This window comes from Clinocottus analis, unplaced genomic scaffold, assembly GCF_023055335.1.
Source record: "Clinocottus analis isolate CAN_PGR_092001 unplaced genomic scaffold, fCliAna1.0.p SCAF_6, whole genome shotgun sequence".
In the NCBI taxonomy this organism is placed as follows: domain Eukaryota; kingdom Metazoa; phylum Chordata; class Actinopteri; order Perciformes; family Cottidae; genus Clinocottus; species Clinocottus analis.
The window spans coordinates 4,135,213-4,154,974 of NW_027176218.1; the positions used below are offsets into that span (position 1 = coordinate 4,135,213).

Sequence of the window (19,762 nt, forward strand, 5' to 3'; positions counted from 1 at the left end):
CAATATTTCCCCTTCACGGTATGTAGCTTTCATACAATTCTGACAGAAATAGAGGAGTCTGAAAGCTTTGAAGAGGTTTGACTTCTTGTGTGTTTTTAGGAGGCGATACTTAAAGTTAAACTCTCGTCTGTGCTCAGTCGCAGAGGTAGTAGGGTGCCTTTTAAAGCTCTTTTGTTTAAATATGTGGATCTTCTTTTTACGTTTTATATTTCTTCTTCATGCACTGCCGAGATAAGTTAAAAAAAGAAGCAAAAAGTAGTATTTGTACAATATCGATGCAAGCTTTCCTGGAGCTTCACGCCCTTCCACTAAAGAGCCGCAAATACATTTACCGACTACATTCTGTGTCAAATATCACTGGCTTGAGCAAAGCGACGATAACCGTCATATGCATGTTCGACATATCAAAAAATATTTGTATGCATTTGGACACTTTTATTTAAGAACCCACCGTAAACTTGTTAGTTATGTCATGTGTGCATGACATCTGGATGATTTTGATTCCCATAAATTGGTATTTGTAAATGTAAATGACTCATTCTAAAATATTAATGCTGCTTTGCTGTTTCCACTCACACAAAACTAAAGTCTCACATGCAAATCATACCTGTATTAACATCATAGTTTGTGATTTTGTTGAATTCCATCACATGTGAAGCCTTGCATTAACTGCAGAGAAGTTTTTCACTTCATTTAGTTTCTCTTTGTATCTCCTATTAGCCAGCACCTCCAAAAGCACCATTATCTTTGCTATTTTTGATCTTGCTGTGTCGTTAACCCAAAAGCCACACACACACACAAGGTGTACATCAGCGATGATGCTGAACTGTATTTGCAGTGTTTGGAGTCTTACAGTTTATTTAAGGTTGACTGTTTTCTTTTAGGACCTGAGCTGGAATGCCTGAGTCTCCTCTCAGCCCCGCGACAGCCCGTCAAACCCCAGCCAGCAGCCTCCTCAGTCACACCGACACCGGTGCAGGAGAGAGAGTAGCTAATGGGGACTCCTGCAGCGGAGTGAGTGCGGAAAACTGGCAGAGTCTCCACCATAAACAGGTATCTTCATCCACCTCTCTCTCCCCAACCTCCCCCCTCATCCTCCTCTTCATAAGCGGGAAATAGAACCGTCTTTGGCAAACAGATGTCAGGAGAAACACCACGCGACGGCTCTATATTGGACGTCCTCTGACAGGACAGCGAACTCGGGGAGCCTGCAGCTCTGTTGACAGTGGCAGGGCTTTTTCATATGAGATCTGATCCGGGTTGGGAGTCGACACGCAGAACTCTGTTTGTCCTTCATTATTAGTTTGTGAGTCAGAGTCAGGGAGGAATAATTGTCCACAGACCTGGGCCAAACACATGCAAGTGAAAGGCAAATAAGCATGACCCAACACAATTTTATGGTTGCCTGTTGTGATTCTGTCCCCGGGAATCTTAATCTAGGGGATCAGTGAAACGACAAGCTAATGAACGCCTGGTAACCGCCATTTCCATCAAAGTTTTGCTGTGCTCTTTTCTTCTTAATTCACTTTCTAAGCCTGTGCAACACACTCAACTTGTGACTCCTACAAAAAAATAACACATTGGAAACACGGTAAAGGGTCTGCTAGCACTGTCTGCAACCGTGCCAGTAGAACTTTTAAAACATGCTATTTTTTGAGTAATTTTCAGAAAACATCAGGTCATAATGTAATAATGTCATAACGCCACCGATTCGACGCAGCCTGTCTGCAAGAGAGTGTGATTTCAGCCTTCAAAACATATAATAAAAGCTTGTGATATGAAAGTTTTTCAACCTGCAAACTCTGCAAAATGTTACAGATGAAGACCATTTACAGTGGAGAATAGTTTCCTCTTTTAATGAAAGAGAAGGACCTCCGTCTGTAATGGATTTCTCTTCTAGCTGTAGCATCCAGTTCACACACCACGAATGGTTTCTCAGAGATTTGTAAAGCATGATAATGAAGCCGGCTGTATGTCAGTGCCTTCTTTTAAAACTACACACACAGAAAAGTTTTTTTTTAAAAAGGGTCAGACTGGAGTGGCAATTACCAATTGTTTTAATTTTAAATGACTACATTGTCAGAAAATCCCCATTTCTCAGATCCCAAAGTGACCTCTTTAAACTGCTTGTGATGTCTCACTAAATTGTGGGTGAATTAAATAGGTATGTGGTGGGGTAGGGCTTTAGGTATACGTTAATGTACCCGATGCATTTTTAAAAGCAGTCGACACAATAGGTTTATTGGATGGTACAGCAAATACCTGATTTGTTCATCAAGTTTAGTTTGGTGAGTTGAATAAGATTTAGTTTTTGCACTTTCTTCACATTGGTAGGACCTTTCTCTGTGTATTTAAATAAAAGTGTGAATAGTCAAATACATGCAAATAGCCAAATAAAAGCAAATAGTCAATTAAATGTTGTACATGTTTTGCTCATTCCACCACCACTTTCTCTGTGCTATTCTTTCATTTTTCTATAAATACATAGAATTTGACCAGAAAAGCGGTAAATCCTCACATTTAGGAGGCTGTAAATGCTGTAAATGTAAAGTCTTTCAAATTGTCAAATCTGACAATCGACTACTGAATAAGTCGACTATCGTAACAATAAAAACGATTCATAGATGGATGATCAAATGAAATGCGCATGGTTACACCCGCTGTGCCGAAGGGCAAATCTGTGATCTCATTCCTACTGTTCTTAACTCTTTAGTTATTTTATCAGTCTGGTTAAAAATCAAAAAGGTATTATCTGATGACACAAATGACAGACTTGAGGTCCCTGACGGGTTCCTCTCTTCACTCCATCCTGCAAGCTGCTAATATTTTACTCCATTATAGACTCAAGGCTTCACTGAAACCCAGTCACAGCTTTTACACATGTATGTATACAGCAAGTGACATTTTATATCTACAAAAAAACAACAACATATTGTTCATATACTACATTTTTGTTTTCCCAAGCAATCAATTGAAAGCATTAATATTGTTTTTGGCAGTGTTTGTAATACAGCATGTTAAATATGTAAGTGTTGTTTCTTTAATGCATTCATGGCAATTGCTGTGGCCTGGGTTTGAATACAAAAGGAGACAGCCGCTCTGTTATTTGTCACTCAATCAGTACCAGTGCAGATCAGTTATTATTCAGCGGGTGTTTGCCTTCATTAATATCCGTACACTTCTATTAGGAGTCACAACAAGCATGTAATTGTGTTGCTAATTAACTGGTCGGCCTATCTCCCATCTCATTTACGGTCAATGACACAATCCAGCATGATGATGTTCACAAAAGGTTGACAGCACTGTTTTGTAATTGGATTGGAAAGAATCCCATTCGCTGGTTATTACTGTTGAACACTTGACACTTGCCTTCTGCCTCGCTCACTCGTCCTCTTGCCTTCCCTCTGTAGACTGTGGTCCTTAATCATTTCATCTTTCCTCTTCTGCTCAAAGCTTTTTCTGGCTATGATGGCTCCTCGGCAGATGCAGCAGCTGCTGTCCCCCAACCAGCTGCAGGCTCTGATCCACCAGAAGCAACAAGCCCTTCTGCTGCAGCAGGTATGTATGCAATACTAATATGCATTGGTGCTAATATTAATAATAGAAATACCCTGCACTGTGGTTAACTGGACTATAACAGTGCAGGAAGAAAAAAACGTTGTTCGTTATTGGACTAAAACTATTGAAACAAAAGGTGTGGATGCAGAAAGATGTTAACATTAATGTTGATTAGCTTAAAGTTGAAACGCAGACCGAGCTAAGTTAAAGTTAGCTATGGAGTAAATTAGCAAACTAGCAAGCTTCCACGCAAAAACAAAACTCTTACGGGCAAATGTTTTTTCTGGCTTATATTAATGCACAAAAGTGTTCAGCAAGAATGTCTAACTCAAACCCAAGCAATTCAATTATACGGTTTGGTAATTTTGGTTTAGTTACTGTGACAGTCAGTCAGACAGTTAGCCTAGCATTAGCTGCTAATCTTCCAATGATAGGAGCTACTTCACAAAGCTAAGCTATGTTAGCGTTGTTAGCTAACGTAAGTCTGCTGAGGCAAACTGGTCTGCTCGGGCTAAATAAAACAAAACAAATAATATATACTCATTGTTTCGTGTGTTTTTGACTTCACCCACTGAGCTTTAACTCTGTCCTATCTTTAAATAACAATAATAGTGTAATTGTATTTTACCTTATACCTCAATTTTGAAATTTGTTGATGACAGTCACCAAAGGGAAAATGTGTTGAACCTCTCTAGAGACAGATTTAAGGGATGCAGAGATGTTTTCACTAATGGCTACTGTATCTTAACTCTTTTATATATTACACTGTACGTTGTTTGAGAATTACGCAAATATCTATAATAATTATAATGTTATTGTAACGTCACTGTTGTTTCCAGCAACATCTGAAAGAGTTTTACAAGAAGCAACAACAGCAGATTCATCTGCAGCTGCTTCAACAAAAGCCCAGCAAGAAAGCCAGAGAGGTAAGTAGTTATCTGTAGTCTGTTTTATTAAAACTAATTAATTTTTTTCTAGTTTGTTCAACTGGTTTTGAACAAAGTTTACATAGCCATCCTGGCATAGAAGCTCTTTTGAATAAGATCGATGCAATTAAATAAATTAAATAACAGTATCCTGGTGTTAGTATCCTGAAAGTTATACAGGTTATAATTTAAATGGAAGGCAAGGGATCCATCAGAAAAGTTCAATTAAGAGGAAACATGTTAACATGTTTTGTCACTTGTTTTTGAGATTGAAGAACAATGATTTGTATCAAAAGTGATTTTATAAAAAGGTGCATTATACATGCCACGTATTTTAACCCAGGATCAAAACCTGGAAAAAAGCAAACCGTGAGCAGTTTTTACATGAATACCAGCTCACCCTTGTGTGAAATTGTCTCCCCCTTCCCTTCCTCCAGCTCCCTGCGCAGCAGCTGGTGTTCCAGCAGCTCCTCCAGCTGCAGCAGCAACAGCAGCAGCTCCTCCGGTTGCAGAGGCCGGTCCTGTCCTCTCCTGCCCTCTCTCCAGGTCACTATGTTTCTTCTCCCTCATTAGCAGTGTCTGAAAACAGTGTCAGCTGCTTAATTTTTTTTAATTTTCTTTTTTAATGTACCATGTGTTTCAATTTTATGTCCGGAATCGGTATTTTTGTTGTGTTGTACTCTGAGGTTAAAGTTGCATCATGTCACGAGGACACACAAATAGACAAACAAGGACACGATTTGGTCACAGAGACCTCCGCACGGAATGATTAGTTTCTTGTTGATTTTGTCTTACATAACTGCACGATACTCAAAAGAGACGACGATGAAAGTGGAAAACCTAAAAGTAGAAATTTGATCCTTGCTCATTTTCAAGCTGTGATAATTATTCCTGGATTACAGGAAGGAGGCGACATGAGGTCACGAGAAAGAGTTGCCGTTATTAAAAAAGTGCAGGTGTGAAAAGCACAAAGAAACTCGTTATCGAGTAAATATAATAACAGGATAAATACGCCATTTAGTTGCTGCTAATGGGTGTTGAATAGATAACTAAGGAGGCATTTGTGTTGCAATTGTTGCATGAAAAACCCTATATTTACAACATACTCTATGTTTTTCTGAAATGTTTTTAGCAGGTTTCAGCCCTGCAGAGATGCAGCACATATGGAAAGAGCTCACAAATGGAATAACTGAAGAGAAAACCACATCGAAGAGCAACCAGGACTTGTCCTCCAACAACACAGCGTCAACCAAAGTCACAGGGATTCAGACCGGCGACCAGCCGGCGTCTTCTCCTCCTTCTCACAGGGCAGAATGGTACGATCCGTCTGTTGGTGCCGTAAACTGATTGTAAGAACCGAGACGACGATGCTTTTTCCTAAACATCAAAAGACTTGTCATTCTTTTTCTCAAGGAACGGCTGTTTGCTTTAGCAGCCGAGACTAATTCCCCTCGGGACGATATATTTTGTCTTGTTTGTTTTGCTTTGTGTTCCACCACCTGAAGTGGTAAAAGAAGTTTACATGAATACATGTCCCAAATCAAAAGTAAATAGTTTTCCATTTGTTTTCCACTTGCTCCCCTCCACCTCTCTCTGTCATTTTCTGCCACCTGAAAAAAAAGAGATGAAAACGCTTTTATATCTGTTTTATTGCTGCTTTTTTGCTTGTTGTCTGGCTGCTCTGGTTTTTAATCATGACAATCCTTTCACTCCAGTGCTGTCACAGCTGATCGCGCCGCCACACACTCCCTCTACGCTCACGGTGTGTGTAATTGGCCCGGGTGCGAGTCGTCGTGTGATAACTTCAGCCAGTTCATCAAGTAGGTTTTAATTCTCAACCCTAATGCGTTCGGACTCTTTGCACCTTTCTGTTCATGATTTTAAAAGGAAAACTACAGTGAAAATCTTTCAGTATGAAATACGCCTGGGGGCTTGAAAGGAGGCCCTGACAGTTTCATCATTACATTCAAGTCTCGGAGCTATGCATCCATTTTCTTTTTTTGAAAGATGTATCTCTGGCGATCTTTGAAAAACGCAGTAGGTCATGCCACAGTTACAAAAAAGGATTTTATGAGTCATCAAGAACTCTTATAAACATCTGGATAAAGAACAATCTGCCCGCTACACACCAGTTCGTAAAATTGCGATTTTAAAAATCTTTACGTAGCCATAAATTACATTTTTCCTTGCTCAATTCCTACGACACAAGACAAATGTAAACATAGCTCTGTGTATTAAAATAGAAAATAACTATAATTGAGATAAAATATACTTTAACTGATAATAAGGATTGATGTCATTCCCCGCTACCATCTTTGTCCACAGGGAATTATGGGAAACAGGATCAAAAACATTGTTTTCATAGAGCAGGTGATGTGATATTTGATAATTCTGGGAATTCTTTTCAAAATTTTTGGCCAAATTATTGCTCTGGATGTATCTTTCACATGAACTAATGCTTATGTCAGTGACTAAAATGTAAAGGATAATACATAAGAAGCACAAACTGAGGCTAATAAGTCACTCATTGCAATTCCTATGTATTTAAATGGTGAAAAAAAAGACGATTAAAAACAAACACGTCACGTCAAAACATTCAGAGAAACCTCTCAAACCGCTTGAGCATCATCAACGTCTCTGCTAATGTTCAGTATGCTTGGTATAATCCTCACTTAGCCAAAAAAATATCATGAAATTCCTGACCGCCAGTGGTTTGAATGAAGTTTTCCATAAATGTTTTTTTTTTACCGCGAACATAGGTGCTGTGAATCCAAGCCGACTGTAGCTGCTGTTTCTACAAAGCTCAAGACTTTTCAGAGTATAAGTTACTCAATTGACAGATTTTTCCTGGCGCACTCGTTTAACGGCCCTTTTGTGTGTTTCAGGCACATAGGCAGCGAGCACACTCTGGATGACAGAAGCACAGCGCAGTGCAGAGTCCAGATGCAGGTGGTGCAGCAACTTGAGCTTCAGGTGAGTCCTGGAGAGACGAAACGCTGGAGCTGCGGCTCATATTGTAGTCAGGCAATATTAGTGTGCTCATGATAAATATACAGTTTTCATGTTCAGCCAACCTCCTCTCTGGCATTTGACCCTTAAAGAAAATGCATTTTGCTAAATGTGTTTGGTTCACAGCGTTTCATATCAACAATCTCACAGTGTTCAGTGGTTCTGAAGCGACATCATCCTCTCTGATCTCTTCTCACCCTCTCTCTTCCTTCATCTCCCCTTAACAGCTCTGCAAAGAACGGGAGCGTCTGCGAGCGATGATGGCTCACCTGCATCTGCCATCCTTGGAGTCTCAGTCGATCTCTGCGCCCGCGAGTCTTCGGCTGCCACAACGCGACCCGGCGGCCGACCCCCGCGGGCTCCAGGTAGACGGCGTGCAGTGATAGCCGAGGGAAACAACAGAGACAGAGACAAATGAGCCGTGAAGGGGTTCGACATTTCGGGGCACTGAAATGGAGCACATATGTAGATATCACCAGCCTGTACTTGACCTTTCTAAACCTTTGCAGTTGGATGAGCAGCAAACATAAGCTGGCATTTCACAGAAATATTTAACCCTGGCCAAAAAAAAAAGTATGCCAGATTGAATCACAAATGCACTTGAGAAAGTTTCATCATCTCGCCGCTAACTCTCAAAGTACTTTCCCTACTTTTCCTTTGTTGAGGTCTCCGTTCTCATGGAGCGCTTCCTCCCAGCTGTTGGCACCAGATGGCCGCCCATTGTGTTTTCCCGACAGCGGACATGCTCTCGTAATGTGGAAGCTAATCAGATGTTAATCTTGCAAATATTGCACCATAATCAAAACACTCACCAAACAATTTCACCCTACAATTAACAATAATTGGCTTCCTCCCTCTTGCCATATTAGCGGCATCACCTCTAAGGAGGCGAATCGAATTGCTCTGTTACACTCCGTTGAAAATCTCCCACTCTTGTTTTCTGCCCTTTTTTTCATTCCACTTGCTCCCTTTGTTGAACTTGTGTCCCCTCCAGCTCGGCTCGGTCGACCTGCCCTCGCCGAGCCCATCGGACTCGCCCCAGGCGTCCCCCCGGCCTCTGGCCCCCGGCGGGCCTCCATCCCAGGTGTGCGAGGACGAGTCGGCCGCGTCGTGTGCCGGGGCCGCGAGACGTCGCCATCACCCTTTGGTCTACTCGCTGTCTTCAGGTAGAACCGAATACATGTCGTCATGCGTGTTGTTCGCACGGCGGACGGACACTTGGCAGGACGTCGTCCGCTCACCGCGCTGCGTCTCGTTTCAGAAAACGAATACGAGCTTTACAAGAACACCGACATCAGACCGCCTTTCACCTACGCGACGCTGATTAGACAGGTACGCTCTGTGAAGTGGAGCAGATTTATTCCTTCACTGAACTTTAAGCATGATGGCTCGTGTTTGATTATGATTACTTGATGGTTCATGACAGGGAACTTAATATCTTTGTGTTCACCAAACCAACATTTGTTTTATTTATAGGTCAACGTGGGCTTCGGGCTGTTTACTGACATTTCTAACATCAAATAATGGATTGGATGAAGGATTAATTATACTTAGGCAGATTGATCAATGATGAAAATAACCCTTTTCATGCTTAAAAAAAGAGATGGTTTATTCATAGAATAAGAAAATAAAAAGGCTGCATGAGAGTTTTGCGTCCTCTTTTCTTAAAGTCAGGGCTTTAATTTGATTTCTTTAATTTTCTCTGCGTCTGCAGGCTATTATGGAAACATCGGACATGCAACTAACACTCAACGAGATATACAACTGGTTCACACGGACGTTTGCCTATTTCAGACGCAACGCCGCCACTTGGAAGGTATTGCCACCCCCTTATACACACCCCCCCTCCAGATAATTAGCTCTGTGATCCCAGTGTGTGTCGTACCCGATGTATTCAGTAACATCTCCTCCGCTCCTCTGATTCTCTCTGGATCAGAACGCGGTGCGCCACAACCTGAGCCTGCACAAGTGTTTTGTGCGTGTGGAGAATGTGAAAGGCGCCGTGTGGACGGTGGACGAGATGGAGTACCATAGGAGGAGATCCCAGAGGATCACAGGGTACGGTAGAGGACTTCCTGTTTAGCACAGGTTTGGTGTCCGGTGTCTGCATCCGGTGTTTCAAATAAAACGATAATTAAGACATTTCTTTCATTCGTCCAGACGATAATTGAGACCGTTTAATTGGCAAAAAAGGTGCCGAAGTTAAGATACTCAAATGTTTCCCATTTTTGCTTCAGTATTCAAGCAGAATCACGGCGGTTTGTGTGCAAGTGCACGCTAATATTTAGTGGAGGCTAATTAAAATGCAAATCCTCGCCACAGTTGTGAGACATGAAGAAAAACACTGTATGTTTTTGCCATCAAGTCAAAATTGACATTATATATAAATATACATAATCTTGTGTACAGTGCAGTATACTACGTACTCCTGTGTCATGTTATTATTATGATTATTGTTATTATTGCACCCACCGTAGTGCCGATGTGTTTTCCTTAATAGGCCTCAGTCGATGAATTATAAATATGACAGGTGACAGTTTCAAGGTTCTTCCTGATTATGTGTCATCATAACTGACCTTGCCTCAAAACACGTTGTGTGGCTTGTTTAATAATATAAAAGGTATTGATTTGCTGGCCATGAATCACAAATGGATTGTGTCTATTTCTAAATTCTGTTCCCTTCGTTTTCCACAGGAGTCCATCGCTGATGAAAAGCACCGTGACCTCCTGCCTTGATTTTGGGAGCGTTCTGAATGTCAGTTTACAGGTGAGGGGAGTTAGAGTTCACCTTCATGATGAGGAGTTTAAACTGTTTAAGACACTGCTTGATGATGATTATTTCTCCTCCTTCTCTTCCTCTTTTCCTCCTCCCTCTTCCTTCTTCTCCTCCTCCATACAGACGGCAGTAGCTGAGTGTGTTAGAAGAAACTCCAGGAGTCAAATACAGGAGAGCAACGCAACAAACAATGACAACAAACGAAACTTCTCTCCAGCGTAATCCAGTTTTACTTCATCTGAACTCCAAAAAAATCTATGACGTGTTGAAATAATTGATCGAAATGTCTTTGCTGTTCATGCCCTCGCAGATCTCTTTTCCTCAAAGACGAAGCGCTGGATCTGAATGACCAAGAGTCTCTGATGCCAACAGTGAAACCAGACGCGCCCGGAGAGGACGAGGAGCATTTGTTTGACCTTGAATGACGAGAGAAGGGCGTCAGACTTCAAATAATCTGTTGCAAAGCAGCAGATTAATCCTCCTTTGAACATTCAGGGACGGAGATCACAGATTACATGTTGTACCATGTTGACAGGCGGCCGGAAATTCTCACCAAGACGTCAAGATTTTATCAAACACACAAAATGGACATATTTCGAATTGTGGTTATATGTTTTACACATGAAAACTGTTTCTTTTTTCTAACATTTCAAGAAAAGAAAGTACAATATAGTGTCACCTGTAGTTTTATGTGACGGCCTGTTATTTGATCATTTTCTGGAGATTTTGAAAAAAAAAATCCTATAGTTCAAAGATGTGATAAATGGACTAAAAGTTATGACAGTCAATATGAGATTTAATGTGTTTGAATCTATACATACAAGAAAATTATAATTTTGTTTTTCAAAGGAGAAGAAAAGTGCATTAAAGGAGAACGTACAGTCAAAAATATAGTTTGGATCTGATAGTTTGGAGGAAATTGTGTCTTTTTCACAATTTTAACAAAAGTAAATGATGCAAAGTACAGACATATTTGTTTTAATATGACGTAGAGAATGAATGTGTGTGTGTTTATTGTGTTAGCTCAAATAAATAGCACAGGGTGAATGTGAATGCTACGTTACAGCAGAGAGAGAGAGATGTTTTCTAGTGACGGCTTTCTGTTGATGAAATATTCGCTAACACGCCGTCTGTGCTGTGGCTTCTCTGTTGTCTTTACATGAAGCTGTTGACACGTGATTCATCAATGTTCATTTCTTAAAAACGTAAGTAAAGTCACTGTACGCCTCGTGTGTGTTTTCCTGCGCGAAAACTTGTTTCCACTGAAATTAGGATTCCACACATTCCACTTTTATAACGTTTTGAGTATTTACAATAGATGCTGTGCACATACAAGTATTCATAAAATGTGTCTGTAATTTAATGTCCAAAGTGTCTGATTGCAATGTAATAAATATATGTGAATGTTAACTGTTTTTTAAATGACTGTTTATTTTATCATTGTGATTAAATGGCATTGGAAAAACAAACATGTGTTCAGTTAAACTTAACACATAGCACATGCTACTGCTAGCCTAGCATGGTTACACCTGTGAGAGCGTTCATAGGTATTTTGCATTGAAATACAAAATAAACATGACTGAATTTGACTGAACGCAAATAGCAGTAGCATTGTGATGTTGCTCAGTTTGTCTATTTCTAATTGTGAATATAATAAGATCTTATAACATTTATTCACATGCATTGGATATACAGTGCAATCCACATCCTGCACAATATTGCTGCAATATGCAATTATAAATGGTTAACTAGCAATGTGTGCATGCAGTTAGTATGTGCAGTTATGTCGTATATGAGGACAGTCAATATGCATGTACGACCATGCATGAATTAAAGTCATACTTAAAAATGCCTAACACAAATAATCACGATTAACATGATCATACATAAAAAGCAGATTGCTGTCTTAGAACCGATCGTGTTTAAACGCTTTGGCAAATATTTACGGTTGTTTGTCTTTACTTTATTCTCCTTTTCATCGCGCCATCATGTAAAAATGCTAAAATAATAATTTGGAAAAAAAAAGGAAAGAATGGATAAACAACGGCTTCACACCTACTCATCCACTGACGAGCGCCGTGACGTGAAGAGACTTCACCACCAAACTCAGAACAAAGGCCTCCGCTTCCTCAGCTCCCTGTTTTGACTAATGTCAGTAATTGTCTTTGCTGATAACAAGTTTATCTTTAAGTTTGCTGTTGCCTCTCAGGGCTTTCCTTTGATTCGCCGTCAGCCTATTAGATGACACTTTTTTCTCCTGACTGCCGCTCACGCGCTGCGTTCACTGACTGGAAGTTAGCGCGGCGCGAGACAACCTCAACAGCTTCACTTACGCGTTTGCTTTGATGTGCCGCGTACTCACCGCGGGGCGGGCAAGTCGACATGTTTTTTTCCTCTTCTGCGCTGCACTTTTTTTTTTGACAGCACATAGTCAACAACCCCATCAGAAAAGGGCCGGTCCTCTGTTCATCTCCTCGTCAGCTCGCGATGATGATGCTGTCGTTGTCCGTGTGTGTGTCCAATTTCTTCAAACACATCATCTGTGGGGAAGACAAGACGACGCACGTGCAAAGACTTAAACGCCACTAATTGATCACTTCTGGGAGGATGGCGTTGATTTGGTTCTGGAAAGTTGAAACACACTCAGACCTGGTGATTGATTGACACATTTGGTGTTTAAAACACGTTTTACAACATGTCAATGGGTGTCAAAGGTCAACATGGCTCATGTGTTTGTTTGTGTGATTTATTCAGTCAATCATTATAATACAATATAATATTATTCTATATAATATACAACAAACAGAAAGACTGAAAACGTATAGGTAGAAGCAAAACATTCCTATCCTACATTATTATTATCAATTAAATCAGATCATTTGAAATAAAGAAAAGATTTTACAGATATATATATACACACACACATACATCTTCCATATAGATACATAAGTAGGTAGTCAGGCAGTACGTTTTCTTTGTCAAACATTAATTAAACTATAAAATCATAAAACAATAAGTGTTAATTTGTGCATGTTGACGTTTCGCTCATAAATGTTTTTTTTTTTAAGTAAAAAGAACATTTTTGGTTGTTTGGTACTGTTTGCTTTAATGAAAATGTTTTCGCTATACATTGTGTTTGATAGAATTGTTTCATTTATTTATTTCTAAAACCTTGCTTGACTATCAGCATATCCTCTCCCGAAGTTTTCTTCCTTTTTTCCCTGTGAACATTTTTTTCTGATACAAAATAAACTGAATTTAATATTCTTCTCCATAAGGCCTGCTTCCATCTTACCCATCCTTCCAAAAAGTATGGCAAGTTATTGCTTTCACTCCTAGGATTGTTTGTTTTATTCACCATTTAACCAGGAATAGAAATACATTCACAAAATGGGAATAAAGCGTGTTAAAGAAAAAAGATTTCTTCCAGCTGGAATCACCTGACTCTTCAGGAGCCGATCTCTCTCTGGATGCATTTTAAATGACTTGAGGGCAGATCTCGCTGATGTTTTTATTCATTGGCCCTTTGATGACTTATGAAGAGTGTTGATGAATGATTTTGATATTTCATGATTCTGTAATTTGTTCTTTGTTTGAGTCATATTTTCCATGAGTTTTGCTTTTTTTGTTTGTCATTTTGGCCAGCACACTGAAAAAAGATCTCTTTAATCTCAATGAGACTCTCTCCTGGTTAAATAAAGGTCAAAGACATACATACAGCTGTACTCTTATCACATGGGGGATCACCCAGATGTTTGGCATGCAATTGACAGAAGTAGAAACAAAAAAAGAAGTTGAATTCTGAAGCATGAATTGCATAATTACAGTAATTGCGTAATGAATGCCTGACAGAGTGCAACGTTGACAGACCTGTATGAGTGTATTCATGAGGCAGCTTTCAGCTAACACGCTTGTGGGGTATGTGTCTCTATTGTGTGAGGCGACTATAAGCAGAACAGAGGAGAGCCTCGGCCGCGTCTGCCGGTCTGTGATCTCTCACACACACACACACACACACACACACACACACACACACACACACACACACACACACACACACACACACACACACAGGATGTCCTGAGCGGTGACTCAGGCCCGGCATGTTGGGTGTTGCTGGAGGTTTCCTAACCTCTTGGTGCCGACAGCGAGCAGGATGATAAAAAGAGTGAACAAAGTGAAACAGAGACCCTGAGCAGCCATGAGTATCAGACATGTTGGCAGGAGACCATCTGCACGAGGACGGGACGGAGGAACCGAGCGACCCGACTAAAGGCAAGTCCTCGTGGTATGACCCTAAATAAGCTGTAGAGGTAGCTGATTTTTTTTTTTTTTAATTTTCACCTTTTTTTTTGTCAGTGTGGTCAGTGAGGAATCCGTCGTGTCTCTTGATGTCTTGTCAGCTAACGTTACTTTCTCTTGACGCGTCTCAAGGTAGCGAGCCTGTAAAATCAGCACGGGAAATCCTTTCTGCATGTGACCCTGTCAGCAGGGGAAATACCATCCTCCCCTCTGACCTCATCAGCAGTAAGTGGGAAAGAGGACATCTGTGCAGCAAACAATGCAGTGATCAAAACTCCACATGGTGACTCTTATTCCCAAGAAAATGTTAATGTCCTGTTGCTATTAGGACCTTCTATTACTTTAGCAGCATTACATGCACTATATATATGGGACCACCTTCTATATCTGCATCATTTTTGTGTATATGTGGTTGTTTCTGTTACTTTTTTGTTGCTCCAAAACTAGTTTACATTACCATTCTGTATCTACTTTTTAAATTCCAGATTGTTACAGCTTGAACCTGCTTTGTGCTCACTCACAAGTTTTTATCATAGCATAATAATATTCCTGTTCTGATGATGATGTCGTAAGACAATCTCCACCGAGTGTGTGTGTCTGTCTTTTTAGCTCAGCCTCGGCCTGCTACCGCGCAGGCCTCGCAGGAGGCAGCGGGGTCTAAGGCGCCTCAGCGTGACCAACAGGAGCCCACCTGCCTACGCTGTGGCCTCGCGGTCCCGGACCACGGACCCCCCTCTCGGTCCCCGGGCCTGAGCCGCCTGCAGGGCTCCAGCCTGTCGGTGAGCAGCAGCAGGAGGAGCAGAGGCAGCAGGGTCAACGCGTCTGGATCACACCAACCTTCTGCTACACCTGCTGGTAGGAACAATAACACAATTATCGCCAACAATATCAAGTATATACTTTTTACATCCATGTATAAAACATTTCCGTTCTTGAACGTACTTTTTCTATCTCAGATCGGAGCAGATTCAACCTTATTGTTAAGTAATGTGACAACGAAATGTAGTTTGCATCTGTCCACAGTGCAAACGAAGCAGTTAAGGTGCAGTGTGGTGGATAATATGATATACACAGTATGGACAGTCTACTTTTACATGTACAAATGCATTAATTACAATATATTCATTTGATGAATTGGTTTATCATTGACAATAAGTTACAATGAGAATCATGAAAAACCTGTGTGAAACATTTAAATCATCTTTTTCTCTCGTTACACAAATGGAGCAGCAGAAAGTTTCCCTTGAAGACTTTCAAACTGCTGGACTTTCTTCCAGTTTTTATCAAAGCGTGCAGCGGGCATCTCCTTGTTTATCCTTGTGTTCGTGTTGTTATCCCTATGAAGTTATGCATTAAATCAATATGGTAGCCACACATAATGCTCCTTTTTCATCTGCACACATGTATAGATAGATATTACCATAAGTTATGTGCGGGGGTGTATAATTCGAGCGGCTGAGCAGGAAAACGCTGAACTCCACTCCCCAGGGAATTGTGCCACCTGCTTTTCATTTACTTCCTTGAGTAAACAAGATAAAACAGCTCAATTTGCATGAGCTCACTCACTTTTCTGGTATTCGTGAGGATGAAAACGGCAGCTGAGGAACAATACAACGGCGAGGATCGCGGGAGATGCGCCGTTACACACCGGCGGGGTTAATGCATGCAATTTCATCTGCACCTAATTTGGGCGGGAGAGCAATTATCTCGTGACAGCTTTCTTCCTCGTTGTTGTTCATCGCCGGAAGCCCCGCTGGCCTTTTTTTCATTTTCCCCTGAGGACTGAACGGCGCTCTGTGATTAAGTAAACACAATCACACTTGATCACGGATGCGGCGTAGTTTCTCTTTCAAGTTTCCTAGTCGGCGCAACAAATAAACACGCCAGAGATTAATTTGGGGTTAATGGAATCATTAATCCCCGTTTGTGACGCCGTCAGGCAGGCTTTGAGGAACATATAATAGCAATTCTGTGACCCTCAAATGTGGTATTAGTTGGCTAAATCCCTCTTTTCCGCCTCGCCCACAGACTCCTGCCTACACCTGCTGCTGGCGTGCCTTTCGTGCCAGTGCTCGGCGCTGCTCGTGGGTCTGCTGGAGGCCTGTTCCTCGTGCCTGGACGCCTCCTGCTCCTGCTGCTGCCACGCGTGCGCCCGCTGCTGCTCCGCCATCCAGGAGGCGCCCGTGGAGGAGCTCAACTGCCACGCCCACTGCCACGCCCACTGCCACTCGGTGCTGTTCGAGTCCTGCTGCGAGCCGGCCGAGTGTCTCGAGTTTTGTCTGGAGTGCTGCGGCATCTGCCATCGCAGCTAGGACACCGCCAGGACCCGGGGGGCGGAGCTATAAGACACGTGACACTGACACGAAAGACGTTAAAGCCGACGTGGAATTCATTGGGACTGCAATGACAATTATTTTGAGTAAACATCAGCTTATTCGCAAAGTTGTGCACGTATCTACTCATAATTCTTACAACGTACGCTGCTAAAACTTTTGACGGTCCCTTTTCCGAAGAGGGAAGATGTTACTTTAATGTTTCACACTCTTCATCGTGAGCTAAAGCGCTTTTAAATAGTATTCGTAAATGTCCGAGAAGTAGATAAGAAGATTGATACCACTCTCATGGCTGTGCGTTAAGTACTGAGTTGGAGCATGGAGGAGATGCGCTAAATTTAGCGTCAAGCTAGCCGAGCTCAATCCAAACTAATCCACAACTCTGAACATTGGATGGTTTACCCCGCTCTTCCAGTCTTTGTGCTAAGCTAAGTTAATCAATGCCCGTATCCATAGAGAAAAGAATAGTTAGACATTTAGGGAGATACACAAATTCACTTTTTGGTCAAGTTAGATGACCAGGTTGATACCACTCTCATATTTTACCCATTAAGCTACAGCGAATATAAAGTTAGCTTAGCATAAAAGCTGGAAAACCAAAAGAAAATCTGTCTTTCAGCAGCTTAACAGCTCACTCATTCTTCATTGTTCAATTAGTACACCATCTTGCTGTTCCCAGGCCAGCTGTTAACCCCTGTTCACAGTCTTCACGCTAAGCTACGCTAACCGCCTCCTGGCTCCAGTGCTCCAGTCACAAGAGTGGTGTCAATCTTCTTATCCAACTTGCGTGTGTTTCCCATTCTCTTCATTAACACTTGTGCATTCTCATATGATTGCAACAACAACCTCGCTGACAAGAGGCGAAAAAAAGGATGCATTATTTATCGCCTGGTTGATTTAGCGGAAATTAGATTCAAGGACCTTTTGAAATATTAAAAGAAATGTGTCAAGGTCATTTGTTCCGCTTGTGAAATCCTCTTCGGACAGACAGGGTGAATAAAATTGAAGCCAGAGTGGGGTTCATTCATACCAAACAACACACAAGAACAGGAACTTGCTGCACTGCAGCTGTTCAGAACTACAAGATCCCGGCTTTATCCTACAGAAATACAGCTTTTCGTTTGTACATCAAATTGCATGTAATGACTTTGACCCGGCGAGACCCCGAACGAGCGGGGTCTGCCTCTTTGCTCGGTTTTGTGCGGGTTCTCATGTTATAAGATTGCAGGTTTGACTTCTTCCCGCGCAGCTCTTTGCAGCTGAGGAACAGGGCCACAAAAAACTTGTCAGCTCTCTCGTGAATCCTTTTTTCATACGTGTCATGAAAAGCACTTGGAACATAAAAGGATTGCTTTTTCCTCTCCGGATCTTGGAAGATCGAAGCCGGCTTCCTTTTAAAGTCGTCGCGTGAGATGACAGCAGACAGGCAGAGTAAACAGCCAAAAATAAAACAAAGCGGCGATAAAGACAGCGCTGTCAATCTGTCCGGGGCGAGCCAAGAGGCTCATTTAAATCATGTTAGAGCGAGTAAATCAAATTTAAGTACCTCTTTTGCCCAGGACGCATTTCGATTCTGCCGGTGACAAGAAACAGCAGTGACGTCCAATTTAGAGCATGGCGAGCGTACAGCAACAAATAAACACTCTGGTTTGTTCCACTTGTCCCCCTCAATTTGTTATACCCTCTACCCACGGCTGATGTCTACCTCCACAAATCACAAACAGCTGATATTGTCAGAGTGAATTCGGGAACACAGCCACACAGCGATAAAGGGTTTGAAGATGGATGGAGTATCGATTTGAAAATCAGCACTGAAATCAATTTTGATTAAAATGATGGCCTTCTCCCTTCATGGTGGTACAAGCGAAAACAATTAAACTAGCAGCTTTTGTTGAAATAGGATGCAGGAAACGGAGAATTTGGTCAATTAGTTCGCAACCATCGTGTCAATCGTCTACTTTTGTTTTTTCCAAGCAACAATTACAAATATTAAGCTTCTTAATTGTGAGGAATGTAGATTGATAATCCTGATTTGAATAATATTCACGTCATGTATAAATGAACATCTAAATGCATAAAGAGTGGGTTCGAGTCCTGGACAATACTTCCGAAGCGCATCATTCTTATTGATACGGTTTGAAAAATGTGACTTTTCCTTTATTGTTTCGTGTCATGAGAATATTTGTGCGTCGAGAGATGCTTTTGCACATTCGTATCGTGGTCGTAAAGATTTGTAAATTCACGTGACAACCTCATTGTGCGTCCGACACCTTGTTCTTTTGGACTGGCAGCCTGAGATAACAAGACTGGGCATCTCAGATGGAGGGTGACCCCCGCGAGGAGCGGCTTGTTTTAAAGCTCAGCTGCTTTTCACAAACAACCCTTTCAACACTTGAAAAAAAAAAAATCAAAATCTGTCTATTTGTACGCCTCCAAAGCTTTATGACAACGGTTGTAACCTCCTCAATCAAAACGAGGTTTACGTGTAGCGTATGAAGTGGCGTCTATTGGAGAAAAAAATGAAGAAAAAAAAGGGGAAATAATAACACCTAATAGTCAGTCTGTCAGATGTGCCCATCTGCTGTAAAGGAAACAAAAATAAATGTAACCAGATTTGAATATCTAACATTTGAGGCTGACGCAGAGAGGACGGATCAAAGGGAAGAGAGACACACCAGAGGGGGGCAATCATAAACACATTGTCTCATTTTAATAAGTGAGGGGAATGGTTTCTAAACCAGCGCATATCATCAAGTTTCATGTGTTTGGGAGTGCTCGACGTGGAGAGAGGGGGGGGGGGGGGGGGGGTAAAGTGAAGTACATCAAAACATAACTAATGAGGGGTGGGCTAAAAATGG

General features: G+C 41.5%; 1 protein-coding gene across 2 annotated transcripts; it reads left to right on the plus strand.

The window, feature by feature from the left end:
- Positions 1 to 3,384: 3,384 nt before the first annotated feature.
- On the plus strand, positions 3,385 to 11,644 carry LOC137804288 (forkhead box protein P2-like). 2 transcript variants are annotated; one of them, XM_068603429.1, is made up of 14 exons: positions 3,385 to 3,558; positions 4,398 to 4,484; positions 4,922 to 5,030; positions 5,617 to 5,800; positions 6,200 to 6,304; positions 7,370 to 7,457; positions 7,721 to 7,858; positions 8,488 to 8,659; positions 8,755 to 8,825; positions 9,208 to 9,309; positions 9,430 to 9,551; positions 10,188 to 10,260; positions 10,393 to 10,487; positions 10,580 to 11,644. In XM_068603429.1, the coding sequence occupies exons 1-14, from the start codon at positions 3,466 to 3,468 to the stop codon at positions 10,692 to 10,694; spliced, it is 1,554 nt and encodes a 517-aa protein (XP_068459530.1). In that variant the 5' UTR covers positions 3,385 to 3,465; the 3' UTR covers positions 10,695 to 11,644. The 2 variants fall into 2 exon arrangements, with proteins under 2 accessions (XP_068459530.1, XP_068459531.1); XM_068603430.1 differs by having other exon boundaries at positions 5,620 to 5,800.
- Positions 11,645 to 19,762: the final 8,118 nt, after the last annotated feature.

What these genes read in the sequence shown, in the direction of transcription:
- LOC137804288 (XM_068603429.1), top strand. Translation starts at nt 3,466, where the DNA reads ATGATGGCTCCTCGGCAGATGCAGCAGCTGCTGTCCCCCAACCAGCTG. An exon ending in AACTTCAGCCAGTTCATCAA is followed by an intron (nt 6,305 to 7,369) that starts GTAGGTTTTAAT and finishes TGTGTGTTTCAG; the next exon opens with GCACATAGGCAGCGAGCACA. An exon ending in ACGCGACGCTGATTAGACAG is followed by an intron (nt 8,826 to 9,207) that starts GTACGCTCTGTG and finishes CTGCGTCTGCAG; the next exon opens with GCTATTATGGAAACATCGGA.